This window comes from Sinohyriopsis cumingii, chromosome 11 (genome assembly GCF_028554795.1).
Source record: "Sinohyriopsis cumingii isolate HCF-2022 chromosome 11, ASM2855479v2, whole genome shotgun sequence".
Classification (NCBI taxonomy): domain Eukaryota; kingdom Metazoa; phylum Mollusca; class Bivalvia; order Unionida; family Unionidae; genus Sinohyriopsis; species Sinohyriopsis cumingii.
In genome coordinates this window covers 11751145-11772119 of record NC_142971.1, presented here as the reverse complement: position 1 = coordinate 11772119, position 20975 = coordinate 11751145, and the positions used below count along the sequence as shown (strand labels likewise).

General features: G+C 35.4%; 1 protein-coding gene across 4 annotated transcripts in view; it reads left to right on the top strand.

Moving 5' to 3' along the window:
* Window positions 1-20975, top strand: part of LOC149787612 (uncharacterized) — a 177594-nt gene that overhangs the window by 38055 nt on the left and 118564 nt on the right. For all 4 annotated transcript variants that reach the window (XM_089973781.1, XM_089973779.1, XM_089973782.1 and 1 more), the window contains one exon: window positions 5486-5557. In XM_089973781.1, coding sequence (XP_089829907.1) covers window positions 5486-5557 — 72 coding nt within the window. The remainder of the gene's footprint in view (window positions 1-5485; window positions 5558-20975) is intronic.

Sequence of the window (20975 nt, the reverse complement as noted above, 5' to 3'; positions counted from 1 at the left end):
CTTAGTAATGCATGTGATGTCAGAAGACAGAGATATCCACTTTTATTTATCATCAAGTACCAGCCCATACTTTGGTTAATACTGTTTTGCTTGATTAGTTTTATTTATCATCATGTACCAGCCCATACTTCGTGACTACCCGGTAGTTCTGTTTCGCTTTATAAATTTCATTTATCATCAGGTACCAGCCCATACTTCATGACTAGTTCTCTTTCGTTTTATAAATTTTATTTGTCATGAAGTACTGTATATATTTGCTGTTAAGATGAATCCAGTTGCAAACTGCAGAGATCCAGATCTGTCATTGCATGATGTGATGGTAGATCTGGGTTTGTGCAGTTTGTTAGGAGTAATCAGTATAACAAACAACATAGACCCTGATCTGAAGGTACAATATGCTATGGCAGATTCTGGATCTTTGTTGTTTGACGTTTGACTTGACTTATAAGCAAATATATATGGTACCAGCCCAACCTTTGTGGTTAGTTCTGTTTGTTTTATTAGTTTGCTTCTACAAATTCTCAGTAATCAGAGTCCAGTCATGTAATTAGTTATTAATAGTATTAGTTGGATATCAATGCTAACTTTATCTAATTGGACACAAATTACTGTATATGTTCGCTTATAAGTTGACGCAAACTGCAAACAACAAAGGTCCTGATCTGCCATAGCATAATATGTCTGCAGATCAGGGTCTTTGTTGTTTGTTCTACTGATTACTCCAAACAAACTGCACAGGCTCACGTCATCTTCGCTAGCCAAAGGATCTGATAACCCTATCTACACCATGGTGGATCGAAACAGATATATCGATGCTTTGTTCTAGTGACATCTGTTGGATTTCATGTGTTGCCTCCCTTGATATGTAATGCCAACTAACCAATAGCATGATGCATCATACATCGTCCAAAAACAGTGGTTGCAGTTGACCCCAAAAGGATACTTTGTAAGTTGAACATCCAAAGTATGACTGTGCATGAGAGGGAAGCCATTACAGGTCTATTTGAGTGAAAGATTTTTGTGCAAACATGGACCGGCACTGGAAAAGTATTTATTTATCAGTCCATTCAAGTTGTGTGCTCCCCTTGGCTCAATCACATACCAACAGTGTTCAAATTTGAACAACTTAATTTTGATTGAATGCAGTGGCTTGCTGCCACATCCACTGAAATTCACATACCCGAAGCTCAGAAATATCTGCTTGATATGCCAAGGTGTAGATGTGGTTATCGGAACCTTGTCTGCTGGCACATTATGTGATGGCAGATCTAGGTATGTGCTGCAGTGCAGTTAGATTCATCTGACAAGAGAGTATATATGGTAGAAGAAATAATTAGTTTACCATCAATACAATTTAACCTATTATTTTAGGGCATGAATAGGCAATTTAGAAATTCACACAATTGTAAGGGAGGATTTTTGCTTGTTAAACCATACAGATATTTGGTATGATCTTAAAGAAGCTGTAAAATCCATTCTTATCTACTTGTGTTGGTAGCATATAACTGGAATATCTCTCTGTATAGAGCTGACCTACTTTTACCCACATATTCAGTCTTGTATTTACCTTACATAGGATTCTCTTAGGGTGGTATTTGTTATTTGGCTTTGAGCAGTTCTTTAACAGGTATTTTGCAGAGAAATTAGAAGCCATGTACCTTTCTCAAGGACACACACAGGCAGCTGATCAAACCAGTGACTCTTGGATTATAATTCAAATACTTGCCCAACAGAAACAATGGCTTCATACTTGGGCTGATTTTTAAGTGACTTTTCTAATATTCCAGGTAGTACTGGCACTCCAGGGGAAAAATCATGTCATAATAAGGATTCTTGTACCAGTAGTTAAAAATACTGCATGGAACTGGTTCATTATTACAAGTTATGCATTTGATTTGTGTGTGTGTTTGTGATTTGGATTTGTAACAGTTCATAAAAGTTCACAAATTGGATCATTCATGAACAAGTGCATGAACATATTCATGAACTATGATGAACACAGCTTCTCATGAATGATTCATGACTTCATGAACAGTTCCTATAAAAAGAAATTTGATTATCTGACAAACTCACAAATACCTATTTCATCCTGAATCATAAAATAGCCTTAGATGTGGGGTTTAAAACAGTATAAAATGCAACATATTATCTTAAAAACGGTATTTAATTTTAGATAAATTTCTAATATGCAACAAAGAACATGTAAAATGACAAGCGATATTCTTGTTTTTACTCTTAGCAACACTTTCTGTATGCTTTGTAATTTTTCTTTGAAATTTTTTCAAGAGATATTGGGGCAGTTGTGTGCAATCAACTGTTGAAGCATATTTCGTCGTCAAGGGGCTGTCTGTCCACAGGGGTTTCTTCTGACTTGACCAATCTTTTTCCCAGAGACTGACCTGTCAGATAACTCTTGTGAAGATGTTCAGGGCCTATAATTTAATCAGATCCCACCCATTGTCACTACTGAATGTCTGCATCTGCAACTTAAGCTGTTCCATTCAATTACTGTTTGGATCTTTAACACATTAACCCCTGGAGCTTTTTGTCATTTTTGCCTGAAAATCGAGTAGGAAACACATTTTGAAAGCTATTTCTGAATAGACTCGAAAACACCAAATCCCCGGTCATCTTTCAATAACATACTGCCTAGTGATGTTAGAAACATCGATTTTCTTTGGCTATTTGACTCGCGCATGAGCAGAAGGGTAAAAGTTGGACTTCTTTTTTTTTTTTTGCTAAACAGAGCCATTTTTTTTGTATGGAGACCACTCTTTATTCCAAATGCCCATCTTATCCTACTTTTTGTAAAGGCTCATCTGTCTGTCTGCAGTTAATATCATACCAGTTTGCCTTAGATCCGAGACCAAAACGTCTAAGATCCGAACACAAAATCGGATACCGACCACAGGTGAATTTTGTTTAAAAAAAGTCGGGTCCAAAAAATAAGGTTTTTCTATCTGTATTTTGTAGTGCAACTAGATATTCCAGACTTTTTGGTATCATTGTAGAGCTACATCTGTCTACCTTTCTATAATACCACCCACTTTAGTGTATCATGCATGACCATGACGCTACAGAGCTTGGCAGTAGGCTACTACTTCCTGCCATGTAAAGTCGTCGCTATGGGTTAATGTGTTAACATTGCTGCAGCAGTAACTATTTAATGTCTCTTCCATCTTGGCCATAGGATCCTCCAGTTTTCAAATTTTCCTTGTTAACCTACAAACTTCATCCTCTAATAATTTTACTTTCTGCTCTCTGATCTGAAAGAAAGGTCAAGTTAGTTAATTACAGATAACCTCTGATCAACATTGTCTTCAGCTTTCAGCACATTATTATTGTACCCCACTTTATTTACTGGAATAATTATGATCCAACTCAAAATTATTTAATCCCTGACACTTGATACACAACTTACTGAGCATTTATATTATTGAACAATTTTGTCACTAGTTGTATTTTAACTGAAGGTGACTAGTTATAGATATAGTTACAGGAGTCGGATGTTTTAGTCAATAAAATATGACAAAATTATTTCACATTGTTAAAGTAAATAACCTGATCTGTGTGTGTGTGTGTGTGTATATATATATATATATATATATATATTACGTACAGATAACAGTTATTTCGTGCTTTCAGTTTTTTTTGCCATTTTCTATTGATAAAACATCAGACTTGTGTGGTATAGGTCCTTAGTATGATGTCACTAATGCATCCACTCTGACTCCGCATGTTGTGTATAGCTGCTTCCAGTTTCATCACGTTGTTAATGCACCTGTATCATGTACATTTTGACACATTAACTACTTTAGTTTTTGTTTTAAATTACCAAATTACATCAGATCATAGAAACAGTGATGTCATGAAAAAGAAAATGAACATCTCAATTCTTATCATAGATGCAGTACTGCATCTGGTATTGAGATCGTAGAGCAAGTTTAAATTAGGTCGGAACAAAATCATGTATCATTAGTTTGGTTAAAACTAATGTAACATATAAAAACCAATAAAATATTCATATAACTTCCACTGAAATAATCACATATGACCAAGAAAAAAATACCGTAATTTTTATGATCCTGGCTGGGTACGCTTTTCCACCTAATTTTGCTCTCACCAAATCATTTCCTTCATACTCTTCATAATCGCTTCTCTGCACTTCTTCTTACTTGAAAAAAATGATATTGAAAATATTCTCATCTGTCCATTCCACGAGAGTCCTCAGTTTTTGTTCGAGGATTTTACTTGTTGCAGAACCGTTTTCATGCTCTTTCGTTTGTGGGGAAAAGGAGGCTCAGCTGCTGAAATCTCGCACGTATATTAACCAATCATATCACGTCTTCTTTCACAGTCCTCAGTGAATCAAGATAATCGTTGTTTACATATTTTGGTTGTTAGGGCAGATTGGCAACCAGTGACTAAGTCATTAGAATATGCAGTTTATGACAGTAATGGACAAAAACGTTAGAACAAAGTCATTGAAAGCATTTTATAGCAAATAGATTTTGTTCATGCTGGCCAGAAAATATTTTCCCATATTAATCCAGAACTACTCAGGTTAAGAACACAAGTATTGAATAAAAGATCTCTATGAGCATTTATACAGTATCATATCATTTAAATAAAGAAAAATATTCACCTTTATTTATATTTCACTAATATTGTCAGAAGTTTATATGATGAATTTTCATGAACATTTTATGAATATAATGATATAGAAATTTCATATACATTTTTAAGAATATCTTGGTGGTGCATCAAAGTACTTGAATTGTTCCTGAACCAAGTTCATGACATTTCAGAACTTCATTTATTATGGCTCATAAAAGTTCATCAGTGTTCATGAACTTTAAGTTCTTCAGAATTCTTGAAGTGTTCATGAACTTAGTTTAGGAACTTTCAAGAATATTCATGAACAAGTTCATGAAGTCATGAAGTTGTTTTCGTAGGGGATGATATGAGTTAAAAATTCTTAAAGCTAAATTAAAAATCCAAATAAAACACACACACACAGTTAACAGCTAGGTTACATTATAGCTCTGCAATAAAAATAAATAAACACCAAATATACATGTAGGTAGTCAAGAATCTCTATGGTTAACATGTTCTGTATCAAAGAATAAAAATATACAGACTTTATGATCCTACCATCCAAGCATGAATATGCAGTGTATTTGTGCATCTGCTTGTAATATAAACTTACCTGTTTCCTCCCAAGCTAATTGATATGCTTTCTCAAAACTTTTGGGCATCATTAGAAGAAGTTTTGAGTTGGATTCTTAATCTCATTATCTCCAGCCATTCTAGTTCACAACCATGCATCTAGGACCCCAGTGAAGATGGGTAAAAGTGTCTGGATACAGAATCAGTGGAAAACTTAGAAAGTGCCAGAATTTGAACAATAAGTGTCATTATGATTCTTATCTTTATACTTTAAAAGTAAGACCTGCCTCATGAAAACTTTCTTCTTTTGTTTTAGGAATATAAGATTGAACAGTTGACAAGAGAACTAGAGGCAGAGAGACAAACAGTTATACAGCAACCAGAGCAGGTAAGTTGCAGTCAGCACAACACAACTCTTCCTCAATAACTCGCACACAATGGGGTCCACAAACATAGACCACACTATTAAAAGCAAGGCGCAAGTTACCGAGGGACCTCCAGAAACTGAAGAAAAAATCGCTTTGACATTGAGAAAACCCTTGGAGCCAACGTTTTACATGAGTACTATTTTCTGTTGATTCTGTGTTCGTAATAGCTCATTGGAGCCAATGTTTTACATGAGTACTATTGTGTGTTGACTCTGTGTTCATAATAGCTCATTTGGAGCAAATGTTTTACATTTGTTGTAGTGTTGTGTGTTGTCTGTGTTTGTAAGTAACTCAATTTTTGCATTAACACAGATTTAGAAGAGTCGCTAAATAATTATGATGAAGATCAGGTGGTTGCCATCATGAACAAAAGAGGATACTATGAATTAAAAAAATTTTTTTAATGTGGTACAAAATTTCACGGATTTTGCAGTTGTGTTGCAAACTGTAAATTTAAAGACCAACTGGACAATGATACTTGTGTGAAAACATTAGGATCCCTTCCTGAATCCAGAAATTTAAGTCCAGTGAAACTGATGATCAAAAAAATAAAAAGCTCACGCTGTATCAAAATAAAATTATTCCTTTAAATTCTTGTGTATGGTCTATTTAGAGTGTTTCAGTTTAAAGCTGCATGTAAAGCAAAAGGATGGGTTTTAATTCAATTCTCAAGACACTTCTTGTGATCCAATTCTGGTTTTGATTTCATTGTTACTTCAGCAAAATCACTTATTACCTGTGATTTTCTATTTTTTCGTATACACAACTGATAAATAAAATTACATTACAATGTAGAAAGCAATCAGAGATGTTTGTTGAGTAGGATTGGACATGAGTTTTAACTACTAAAATACAAGGAGAGATATGTCTGCCATATATACTGGCTTATAATTCAGCTCCAACTGAAAACAGCATAGACCCTGATTTGTTGCATAATGTACCAACAGATCTAAGTATGTATTCTTTCTTCAATTGATTACTCTTAACAAACTGAATAGAGACCATGACATGACAGCACATTATGCAAAAGCAGATCTTGGTCTTTGTAGCTTGCCCTTGGATGCAACTTAAAAGCAAGTATATTTGTTAAGTACCACAAGTCCTTTCTTCCAAACTTTGGAATAGTAAGCAGAATTGTTGTAAGCATGTTGAGCTTACCTGTAGAATTAGAATTAAGCATGTTTGGCTTGCCTTACAGAATTGTTCTTTAAACATGTTTGATTGAACTTGCCTTAAAAAACTATTATAAATATGTTTAATTGAGCTTGCCTTGGTCACAAGACATACTGACTGAGGTAAATGCACATTTTCTGTTTAAAGTTAAACCTTTTAATTGGTTAGATGCTTACTATTACCTTGGATTGGTGTCAGTATCCTTTTTATTAATATTTGACCTTAGTGGTGTTAACTTGATCTCTTGGTTGGGCCTTTTCTTTTCATTATGTTTACCTACCTATTTTCTCATAAAAGTAAAAATCATTTATATAAAGTGGTTTAACTTCAGTTCTTGTATAGTGTCTACCTTGATTTTAATCAGTAATTGAAACTGTTATGGTGTAATAAAGGAGTTCTGAAATTGGTTATATTCAGGCCAAGTTATCAGTTTCAGCTGAGGTTGATTGTAATTTCCAAGGATCTTTGGTTGTTTTACAACTTGATTCACATAATTATGTAACCATAAAGAATATTATGTAGGGTAGCAACTTGTTCCCTGCAATTATTTAGCCACAAAGAATTTTCTGCAAGAATGATATAGATTTCTTACCTTTATAACACCACAGATTTTTAAAAATATAATCTGAAATATCCAGGTGGAAATCATGCATAATATAACATTATAGTTACATATATTTTTTGGCTGCATGAAACTTTGATTGCTCTATTATCCATGTCTTGATAGATAGATATTTGAACATGGAAGCTTTCTTCTGATAAAAGTCATTCCATGATAAGGGGCCAATATACATTCATGTGACGATTTTGAAACAGCCTTCAGAGGGATGGATAATAAGATAGGCAATCCATGGTAATAGTAAGCATCTAACCAATTAAAAGGTTTAATTTCAGTTTTCTCAGTATTTCAGCAAAATTGTAGGGTCTGAATCAAGGAGACAGGAGTCTTGACTGATAATCAGGGGGGATGTTGCATGTTTGCCTGGGGTGTTCTTTTGTATACATCATTCTTGAGACAAATGTTAACATTTGCTTGTTTGACTGTATAGTCTGTTACATCCCAAAACCAGCCCCATGCCTCAAGGTCAAGGTCATAGCAAAGAAAATTGTAATTACCTGATGTATATCCTTTTCCAGACTTCAACTTTTAGCTACTGCAAATACTTTAATTAACAGACATAAGCTGTAAAAGTTGCATACCTTAGCTATGCATGGGCGCCCACAGGATATTTTGCTGTGGGGGGTGGGTCAGTCAGTCACGGCCTGGGAGAGTTAGTTGTGTACTTCCATGTATAAGCAGTCTGAAACTAAAGCTAATATTTACTAAGCGTTTTGAACAGAATCTTGTGACATATTTTCAGCTTCATTTGCATGATTAAACTTGTTGGAATTTGTGTATATTAGCAGTATAATTTCCAGTGGGGACATAATGACCCCCCCCCCCTTGGCCTATGCTGCAGGCTCCCATGTAACTGTGCCCACCACCACCACACACCTTAAGGTCAAGATCACAGTATTGGAAAATGCCATTGTTACTTGTATCCTTGTCCAAAATATTATGTTTCAACCACTTTAGTCAGTTTTATATCCTGTTGAGATTGTGTGTTGCATTCCTTAACCATACACCTAGCCTTAAGGTGATGGTCATGGCAAGGGTATATGCAAATTTGCCACTTTATTCTTGGTTGGCAGCTCCATTTTTTGACACATTTTATATTAACCATATCTGTCAAGGTCACATCATGTGAAAATCTAGTTCTTTTAATTGTATCCTTGGGCAGGGATAACTTTTGAACCACTGAAGATATTTGAATGAAACTTCTGCCATAAATATACAGTCAAACCCACTTATCTCGACCTCGGTTATCTCGACAACCCGCTTATGTCGAGCGTTTTGGTCCGGTCCCGAAAAAATTCTTCTTTGTTATGCTATTTTTTACCCGCTTATCTCGACCTCTGTTAAGTCGATAACCCGGTTATGTCGGGCATAAGTTTCGGTCCGAAGTAACATGTGGACCCGCTTAATTCGACGAAATGCAACTTTTTAACGTCAATCTCACAGAAATTGTACAAGAAATAGTCAGCAAAAGCGATCGATTTTCAGGCACAATTTTGGTCCGTTACGGCAGTAGTCACATGTTTATTTCATATTCTTTCTATTTTTGGTTCATAAGAGTAGCTTAATCGATTAGTTTATTAAGAATATATCATGTTCACTACATAAAATATTCAAGGATTCACAAAGACAAGAGTGTGTACAAATTACAATGTAACAGAAAAGAAAATAAGAATCGGCACACTTGAAAGAATCAAAAGTCAGTTTCCAGGGTCGGTTGGCTTTGCAATAAAATAACCTTTGTATTTGATATCCTGCCGGTAAGTTCAAAGAATTAGTTTACTGCTCGCTACCGGATGTGTTTATTCACCACCCGCGCATCTATTTATTTGCCATCTGGAATCATAATTGATACAAACTCGCATTGATGCCTGCGGGGTAAGTAGTCTACTCAACATTAACTTGCTTTAATAAATACTCTTTGTAACCCATGCTAGCGAAAGGAGTGTCATTTGCACTCACAGTCAATGTACATGTACATGTACATGTATTTTCAAAAACATTTATTGATCTTTATCTGCGAGATACAGTCATATATTAACCTGGATATAATACAATCTTGGTTATTTTGCACCTAACACCGCGTTATGCGTGAATGGCGGGTGCCTGAAAGCAATCGGTGGATGTTTCTCTCTCACTCTCTCGTTTGTGATTTTCTTTGATCCATTTTTCAATCTGATAACATATTCAAACCTCTGAGTACAACCAAACATGATTTGTTTTTCAATATTCACATCAATTATAAAAATGCGTCGTGTGTTATCTGACATAAGTGATGCACACTACAGTAATGGATGCATACGCTACATGTGATATAAGGAGTTCATAGATATATTTTTTCTTTAATAAATTACTTATGATGATAAAAAAGGAATAAATGATAACAACACCAGGTTAGTTCATTTCATTTTATTATCAATTAAGCGTTTTGTTTATTTTATTGTAACATGCAGTGGGAGGGGATTCCAGTAAACACCAGCAAGAGACAGGAGTAATGCTCAAGGACATTTTTAAAATTACCGGTTTTTATGAACCCGGATATCTCGGGACCCGGTTATGTCGACGATTTTTTTACACCCCCGACGTAATCGAGATAACCGGGTTTGACTGTATATGATATATGTCTGGTGTGTCACACACTATAGTCACACCCCTTGTTTAGAATAATGTTTGAACAACTGAAGAAATTTTAATAAGTTACGTATCAAGATTAGACATTGTGCCACATACCAAAATAGTCATGCCCCCGTCTTCTTGTTTCATGATTAGACATTGTGCCACATACTGTACCAAAATAGTCATGCACTTTGCCTCATTGTATCATGACCAGACATTGTGCCACATACCATAATAGCCATGCCCCTTGCCCTAATGTTTCATGATTAGACATGACCATAATAGTCATGCCACCTGCCTCATTGTATCGTGACAAGACATTGTGCCACATACCATAATAGCAGTGCCCCAGTGCCTCAGTGTATCGTGACAAAACATAGTACCACATACCATAATAGCCATGCCCCTTGCCACACTGTATCCTGACTGGGCATTGTGCCGCATATCATAATAGTCATGCCCATGCCTCATTTACTTGTATCCTTGTTTGGAATATAATCTTTGAACCAATGAAGATATTTTACTTAAATTTTAGGTTTTTGTATATTTTAACTTAACAGTTTATTCCAGGTCACTTCAAGAAATAATATATTCAGTGGCCCATTTCTTTAAAATATTTTGATGAAACTTTACCCAGGTTCACTCCTTATACAGTAGTTATGTCTCTAGCCAAGTTCAGATGTTTAGGTCATTAGTGGGAAAATGTCATAAGACAGGCATATGATGTGCTGTTTGTAGTATCTGCATCAGCAGGATTTTGCTTTGTTCCACCCAGAAGGTGGAAAAGTATGCAGTGTAACCCATGTCTTGTATAGTTTTATGTTTAGGTCACTCTGGTGAAGTATTCATGAACACATTTCATTTATTATTTGAAGTTGGTCAGTCTTGCTGTAAATTCAGTATAAAATAATGTTCAAACTAAACATTTTCAGCTAAATAAGATAAATTGTTTATTTATGTTTTTTATTTCACTGGTTATACAGGAAGTTCATAAAAATATTGTTTAGCTAAAAACATAGTTGTAAAGCCATATCTGTACTGAAATTTGTAAGACTTTTATTTTGTTGACATAAAGAAATACTCAGTTGGAGCGCTTTGAATATTATTGACATTTATGAAATGGGGCATGAGATTTTTAGCTTGAATGCCAACATAAAGTGTAGGCTGACCAAGAACCTTGCTGAATAATTGCAAAGTCAAGTTGAAAGACCTTCAGGTTTTTAGAAATACTGTTGTGTCATTATCATGTACATGAATCTGGTATGATTTCTTTACCCTAGGTAAAATTGAGCATACTGTATTCTCTGAAATTAATGAAATGTTTTAAAATGGTCCCCTACTGAAAGGTTCAAACAAAATAATTACATGGTTACAAATGAATGGTGTGCTTGGCAGCCTGTTGATGGAATTTACAGGTGATATTCAGTAGTGTGTTGCTCTGCATTGTGGAGGTTCATTATCAGCGACAATCACAATGATTAAATTCACTTTAAACAGGTGATTATGTTGCTTTTGGTTTACTCTCTAAAGTATTCACAAAATGTAAATGTTTGATTGTGGATAGTTTTGTTTTGTTTGGCATATTTGAGAGTGAAATTTAACCTATAAAGTTAAGATACTTGTTATTTATGGGGTATTCATTTTCATGAATTTATTGGTAAAACCACTAATTTTAGAACTGGTGAAATATTATCATTGTGGAAAAATTTGAACTTATTTCTTAGTCCATGAATCTTTCTGTGGAAACACTTGAACTCGTTCCCCAGTCCATGAATCTTTTTGTGGGAACACTAGAACTCATTCCCAAGTCCATGAACCTTTTTGTGGAAACACTGAAACTCATCTGGAAACGCTAGGAATAATCTTTTTTCCTGCAACACTCACTAGAGTTAATTCCCCAGTCTATGAATCTTTTGTGGCAATACTTGAACTTGCTTCCTCTAGTCTACATATCTTTCTATGGAAACACTAGTGATCGTGCCTCAGTTTATAAATCCTCACTAAAACTCATTTCCCTAGTCTATGAATCTTTTTGTGGAAACACTGGAACCCATCCCCAAGTCTATGAATCTTTTTGTGGAAACACTTAGAACCCATCCCCAAGTCTATGAATCTTTTTGTGGAAACAGTAGAACTCATTCCCCAGTCTATGACTTTTTTTTGTGGTCAAAGCAATGAAATGTATTCCTAAGTCTATACATTTTTCTGTGGAAACACTAGAATGCATTCCCCAGTCCATAAAACATTTTGTGGAAACACTAGAACTCATTCCCAAGTCTTTGATTTTTGTTGTTGTTGAGGCCCTCAAATGTATTCCTAAGTCTATTAATTTTTATGTGGAAACACTGAAACACATTCCCCAGTCCATGAATCTTTTTTCGTGGAAACACAAGAACTCATTCCCCAGTCTGTAAATTTAAGTAACAATGAAAATATAGTTCTTCACAATGCAGCAAAACTTGTTGCCTACAAAAATAAATTAATTATTGGTATTTCACATTTCATGAAAATGACTTCTGATCAGTTTTTAAGAACTCTGTTGATGATTTTTGGAATGGCATTTGTAAAGTGCTGCTTGCTGAGCCCCAGTAGGTGCTTGAAATTTTCATTTGAAACACTGCTAGCTTTGTCATTACCATGTGGATGCTATGTACAAAACACCACTTCCGACTCCCAGTCAGTATTCAGATATTATGTACAGAACTGCTGCAGTCAGGGTCCTAATTTTTTTTTTACATACAGAACTCTTCCCAGTCAGTGTCCAGATTTTACATACAAAACACTGCCAGCTTAACCCACCTGGCAGTTTAAAATTTACATAAAAGATATTATTAGCTTAGCCCCAGCCACTATCCCAATATTACATGCAAAACATTGCCAGATGAATTCCATTCAGTGTCCAAATGTTACATACAAAACACTGCTACTTAGCCCAAGTAACTGTCATAATTTTACATACTTCCCTCTTCAGTCCATATAGGGCTGTATAGAGCGATCACAGGCCCTGGGGTAAGAAACACACAGGCCTCACCTACCGGTAGTTCTTGTTCAAACAAAATTTGTTTTTTTTAAATAAAAATAAAAAGTGTTGTTCAGGTCGGGCTCCGGGGATATATCTCTGGTTTCCACTCTCCCTCTTGGTGGCCCAGAGTCCATACAGATTATAATTATGATTTGGTGCAGAGTGCTATATTGTTATTAAAATGTTGTGAAATATTTGTGCACCTGAAATATAATTAAAGAAAGGTGTTGTAAAAATTATGTACAATGCGGCATATAGAACCTTGTTTGATTTGCATGCTTATATATGTTTGAAGTATTTTCACTGAAAAGCTTTAAGGGAATTTAAGCACAACTTGACCTCATATTCAAAAAATCTTTGACATAGTATACCTGTGGATAGTTAATTAACATTCATCATTATTTATCAGAGATAATTAAAATGATGCATTTATGACACATGAGCATTCAGCTTGAAAGAGTACACAGCTTGCTTAAGATCACCTCTAATTTAAGGAATATGGAGAAAAAAATTCCAAAACATTTGCATGGTTGAACTTTATACCTTTTTTTATTCTTGTTTATAAACTTATCAACACATGTGCAATTCGAACTTAAACGGCCATTGAGTTCTTAGACCTTGTAACAAATGTTTAATTTTTTTTGTGATATTTTCCAAACCATTTGACCAACATCAGAGAATACAGGAAAACTCATTTAAATAATAACAATCATACAATACTGTACAGATGGTACAAAGTGAATTTGCACACACACAGACACACACACACACACACACACACACACACACACACACACAGAGTTTCCTCTCCCTTTTATAAGAACAGGAAATTTAAAAGATAAGTGCAATGCCCGTGCTTGTCAATACCCAGTACAATGTAAACATGTACTGTTAAACGTGACACTATGGCTGGGTGGCAAGTTCAAAGACTTAATGGTCCTACTTCAACTAGCTGCAGAATGGAGAAAATGTTGATCAATTATCATTTTAATTGTGTTGATATATACAATGACTGAATTTAATGGCAGAAAGATCCCCAGCTGTACATGTGGCCTTTGTAAGAGTACATCAAAGACTCTTGCTTTCATTATTGTGCTATCATGAATGCCCCCCCCCCCCCCTTCCGGGAAAATGTATTTCCCCTTTGGATCCTTAATTGGTGAATATACCATGTAAGGAGGAAGATTTTAATTTTTTTCTCTCAGCTCGACCAAATACAACCGTTCTCTGTCTTCAACAAAGCCCAACAAAGGAAACTTCTCTGCCAGGTGGATTAGGTTTACATTGTTTAACATTGTTACTGTTGCTTATAGGTAGCTTGTTGTGTCTGGGCGACATTTTGCAGTGGGAGGTAAGAAAGTGTAACATGTTGTATCATGCAAAATGTAAATTTGATCTGGTTTTTTTTTTTAAAAAGTACTTCAGTAAAACCATTTTAAACTTTTCACTTAAAATCAGCAAGTTGACAGCTAAAAGTATGTACATGACAGTGTTAGTAACACAAGAATATCTGTATACTTTCTATAAAAAATACCATTGAAATATTTTATTTAACCAATGAAATGAAAATAAATGGATTAAAGAAGGAGTTGTAGGAATCTCTTTTCAGAACTATAAAGTTGATAAATCTTTTGCTGCTGGAGTTCTCGCACCAAGTGTTTAGTTGGCGGATTTCTTCTCTGTTGCCTTTGTGTCACTGAAAGAAGTGCCAGTCAGCCCTTGATTAAAGATGAATGCTTGTAAAACAAGTTTTTCCAGGAGTGAGCAAATAATAAACTGGAAGTTTGTAGAACTGATTTATGGTGGGCTGTCATTCTGAAAGATAGTATTACTTAAAACTTCACACACAAGTTGGCTTCTTTATTTTGTGTCTATACAGGAAAGCTATTTTTGATTTTGTGTCTTTACTGGAATGCTATTTATTTTGTTATAACATGAATGCATTTCTTTATTTTGTGCCCATAAATGAATCCAATTTTTTACTTTGCATCTGTACAGAAGCAATATTCTTAGATATCTTAACATTTTTTTATCAGTTAGTAACAGCAGAACAAAGTCGTAAATACATCATCACGACACCCAAAGTATTTCCTTTGGTGGTCTGTCACAGCAGGCATTACAGATTTTATAAATATCAATTTGCCTTGGCCAGGCTGACTGGAAAATTAAAACTTGCCCATCAGAGACTTGAGCATGCTCCAAACAGCATCTCAACCTGAGAGAAAAAAAAAAGATCAGATGAAATATGGGATATTTAAAGGAAACCACATTATTTTACAAATAAATTGCTTCTGTTTTCTTTTTATCTTTGGGTGCAACTTAAAACTATATCCTGATAATTAAAATTATTAAAATAGATATTTATATATAGATGAGAAATGGTTAGAATACACAGCTAGAAGAACAAAGACAGACATATACCTCTATATGGATAGACAGATTCATGTAAATGGATAGGCAGCAAAGGGTTTTGGAAATAACCCAGTGGAAAATAAATTTTATTTTTACTTTGAACAGTTTTTGGGATATTTTTGGCAGTGGGTGCAGAACACTCAGTATCCAGCCAGGGATATTCAATATCTAGCATACTCAGTACTTAGCTAGTGTCAGGCCGAGGAATATTCAATATCTAGCCAGTGATATTAAGTAATCAAATGGTTGTCAGAACTTTCTTGCATGTTCATAGCATTATAATGTTTTTTTTTCTCCCTCTGAAATAGGTTCATTAATTTGTTTGTAATAGCTTTCTCAATTTTTCTTTCTTCGCCTTGATATGATATCCACCTTAATATGATAGCGGACTCATTTCTTCAGCTACATCAGCAGTAACAAAAAATAGACTTTGTGATGATTTATTCATACGTGCAACTGAAGTATTTACAAATACTTATGTTATCCATTTCCTCAACAATTATCGTCTAGTTCCCTCGAAATCTGCAAAATGCATCCAGATCTTTGTCAAGTCACCTTTAAAGAATGACTTGAGAACACTTATTTGTATCCATTTAACAGTATTAGTCTCCTGTAATTATCACTTTGATCATGCTTTTAACATAATCCTGGTGGTTAAGTGTTAGAGATGAGTGCCTTTTATTTCCAAATACACCTGTCCAGGAAATTGTGTGTTATGTTAATGACAGTGATGACCTAACTCACATTGAAATTTGGTGACTGCATCAACACAGCCTTTGACAAGTTGATTGCACATGTTATGTACGTCTTAAAAATTGTTGAATGCCAGATCCGTACAAATACTGCAATTAAAATGTTTTTGTGGGTTTAATGCCATTTTTTAGTACATGATAGGCTGGTTGAGGAAGAACCTGGAAAAGAGCCTGCTAAGAATATTGACCCACGGAAAGCTGCTGGCAGGCTTTCTCAGATACCCACATTGGCTCGGAGCCCGAGTCTTTAACCCTTTACCTCATAGAGCATAGTGACAAAGTACAGTGCGCTATAAATAGAACACCTGTTACCTAGCTGACCGCGTACACATAGGCCTGCCTGTGAACTGTTAAGCAATGTAGTGTACATTACGCTTAACAGCAATTTTAACCATTTTACATTTTTGGTACACATCTATTATAAAACATTTATTATATATGGAAAAATTGAAGAGTAAAGTCTGATTGTTTAGCTGTGTAATTATTTTTCACGGAAGAATTTTTTTATGTGCTTTTAAATCTTGAGAGAACTTGTTCACCGTCATGTCAGTGAGGCCACGTGACCAACCGTAGCTGCCATTTCCCATACTCGAAATTTACACGTTTTTCGTCTGCGTCTGCATCACTAAGTCATCTGAATTTGATAATTCATAAAAACTAATTGCTGCCTACATCAATATCAGAGCCTTTACCTAAGTTATTGAATCTTTCATATTGTGATTCTAATCGTGAAAACTTCATTAAGTACTGAATGAAATCCGCGATGACCATTTTGGAGAGTGGCGATTACGACCCAGTTACTTTAAAAAGCAGATATCGACCAGTGCATAAACAGTGACCACGTGTTATGACGTAATTGTCATTTGCAGAAATAAATGTAGTATCTAATAGAGGGTTTTTCCCAGAAAATGACGCTACGAAAACCAGCTTAAAATGGATGATGTTTACAGCAGGCGTCAAAATCCGCTTCCATGTGAATGGAATAGAGGCGTCAAAAGGCGCTTCCATGGGAATGGAGTAGAGGCATCACAAGATGCATGGTTAACCCACATGGTCAGAGGTGATGTGGTAGTGATTGGTAAAGGCACAGGGGCTCGTTACAAAGAAAATCAAGGGATGGGGGTTCTAACCTGTAATAATATAACACAAGGGAAGACACCAGTCCGCACCCCTCGGCAGTTCCAACACTGCTAGTTTATCCTATTTGCGTCTGCTAATTTCCAACTTAGGCCAGTCGTAATCAAGAATAGTTCAATTTTCAAAACAGCTCGATACACTTCGTTCAGTTTGTGATATAATGGAGAAAATGCAATAATTGTTCGTCGATCTTGACGTATGGACATTATCCCAAATCACAGCGCGATTTTTGCATTCGGACAGTCTTGGATTTCACCATTGACCGAAAGGTAAGATCCGAACAAACTCGAGTGCGCAATTCCGATTTATACCTGCAAACTGTCCAAATGTGCAGTTCATACTGGGTCTGCCTTAGAGCTGAGACCAAAATGGCTAAAATCCAGTCACAAAAACGGATTCCGACCACGGGTGTATTTTGGGTATAAAAAAATTGGGTCCAAAAAAATGAGGTTTTTCCCTCTGTATTTTATAGCGCAGCTAGAACTTCCAGATTATTTGGTATTATTGTAGAGCTACATCTGTCTACCTTTCTACAATACCACCCACTTTAGTGTATCATACATGACCTTGACGCTACAGAGCTCAGCAGTAGGCTACTACATCCTCTCACGTAAACTCATCACCAGGGGTTAATGTGTTAATGGTTCACATTTGGACAGTTTGCAGGTATAAATCCATTGTTTTATATTGTCATACTTTTATGCCCCCATTACATGATTTGGTCAGGTCTCTCTGTCTTTCCAAGGCAAAAAGTTAATTTGCAAGATTGCGCAAAAAAGTTTACTTGTGGAATTTTTTCAGCATATTTGTATTTATATGTGAATGACAAGATCAGACTTTTAGATCATTATGGCAGTTTGTATATTTTTTTGTTGTTCTTTTACACATTTGTGAACTCTTTGGACTTGAAACCACTTAAGGTTGACAAGTTAAATTTGAGACTTATTAGGACTCATCTGTTGATGACCTTGCTATATTTTCAGGTTGTTGTTCTTACTTTTTTCCCCCCAAAAGTTTCATTTCACTTAAAGTTTTTCATTTTGAATGACAAAAACCATGTTAGCATGATTCAGCCAAAATCCTTTTGATATATATATATATATATATGATTCCTGTTGATTGAGATGCATCAGGACTTGAATGCTTTGGCCCAATTAAGTGGCTGCCCCAATTATGCTTAGGAGTTAAAAGGTGGTATACAGTAATACCTCGTGCATTCGCATTTCTGGATTCACGGATTCGCGAAATTTTCATTGGTACCCTCTGCGTACATGTTTTTTTTTTATTTTATTGAATTGTACCTTCGTTATATGACTTCTGTGACATATGAAGTTTACCTAGTTTACCTTCCTGACAATGACAAAGAAAATGTCAGTCATTAAGTTTACAGTCCCATTCGTTAACTTGGTTTTACCTTACTGTGAGTGCAATCGAAAACAGCAGCCAATGAATTAGTATAGGGGTAATATTAGTATACATGTACCGTACTGTAAATGCGCTAGTGTAGCAAATACCCATTAGGCGATACTGTACTCTATTTTTACGTCAACCATTTATTTCTCTTTTTAAGGGTAATGTATTAAGCTAACTTTTAAAAGAAATTAAAGTGCTTTGGGAGCATGATTTGGGTCATATTTAGGGTTTAAACCCTAGAATAAGCATTTATTAGCGACTCGTACCAAACATTCGCGATTCCTCCTGATCCGCAACTGGTTCTGGAACCTAACCTCGCGAATGTTCGAGGTATTACTGTACATGTATTAAGGCTTGGCCCAAATAAATGGCTGCCCCAGTTATAAAGATGGCCAAGTTAACTGGAATCTACTGTATATGTGGAGATGACCTGTGTAGCCCACCTTGTGGGGGGGGGGTTAATTGGCAGATTGTACCTTCTTACAAGATGATCACCCTCTGTGTTATTGCCCAGATCGAGTAAATATTAATATAAAGTGTAAAATTTGTAGGTGGAATAAATAGAGATCTGAGCAGATATATAGAACAGAATGGCATGAGCCCCAATATATATGAAAACAACAATTTAATCAATTACATAAACAATTGTGATCACACATTACATTAGGAAGATGCACTTCTTTTTTAAATAAATCTTTCACCAAATTTCAGACACAAATATATTTATGTTAATAGCCGATCTATTTAAATGATAGAATTGGTTCATCATAGAGTCGAGTGAACAATCAAAGTCGTTGCCTTGTACAACTTCATAACCTGTGCATTCTGGTTCATTCCAATATCATGGTAGTTGTTCCTCTCGGCCCTTCCACTCTTTTGTTTTTCTCCTCCAACCTCCCTACTCTTTCACCTATTTCAAGCCCTCAGTCTTTGTGTGGGTAGGTGGATATGTAAACATGTAGATACATCGATACTTGTATCAGTAGGTGCATGGATATATCAGTGGATATCTCACTGTTTACGTCAGTGGAGCTATTTCCCCTTTTTAAATAAAGAGAGAAGCAGCCTAAATTTTCTGTCGGTTATTCCACTGGGAACCGATCATTACTCCCCTCTCGTTATGGTCAGATATCGTTCTATCAGAATTCAGACAGATACCAAGGCTATCTGGTCAGCTGAACATGACAGATCATAAACAAACCTAGTTTCATAAGATTCATGTACTTCCTAATGGCTATTCAATCCTGACTCACATTAACAGCACATGAGACATAACAGTTCCATTCTCAACTCAATTACATAAATAAATGAATGAAACTCATTAAATGGCTTAACTACGCTATTTTCAGCGAATACACACATTCAGGTCTTTATCATACGTGAAATCATCTAAGATCGGTGAATACAAACGGATTCTCGTAACTCATATCAACTAAAGTAATGCCTGAAATCATAGAATACCCAATTCCTATACAAACAAGTGACAACTTAAACCAGTTAGTTAAACTTATATAAAGAAAATAATTGTACGAATTCAGATGAACTCAGTTATACTCATATCAAGAAAATTGATCTTTGAATGTAAACAAATAAATTCATGCAAGTCATAATATTGGTATCAATAAATTACATGAAATTGATGCATATACCTCATGCTTCAAGCTTTGTCCGCTTATACCATCAGAAGTGTGTCTGTTGACTTTCCAGACATTGGCCCCTTTGATAAATGTTTTACGAGAGAATTTCTTCAAAATTTACTCTTGGAGTCTCACATAGTTTCACTCTTGCAGGAAAATTGCAGACTAATTGGGGTTTTCAATGGGGCCAATATGTAAAGCCCAAGGAATTTCATGTGGGAAACATGCCCCTATTTAGTGTAACCAATCAGGATGAAATATATTTACCGCCTTTTATAACTAGGTGCCAAAATTGGGGTCAGCCTGACCCCCTACTTTCCCGAATAACTCTTCTGGAGAATTTCAATTCTGACAATTCCGATATGAAATCGAACTTTACCATCCCTTTTTTAGTCTTCTAATGGCTATGTAAACGAAGGCTTAATTAAGAATCACTTTTTCTTCCGGCACAGACATTAGAAATCATTACAGTATAGCGATTCAACAAGTGTCTGTCCCCATAAATCTAATTATTGTTCTCTGGTCCCAAGTTAATATGCTTTCCATAGATCGACAGAAATTTGCATCCTTACCATCTGATTAAAGTTTCATGCATCGTGG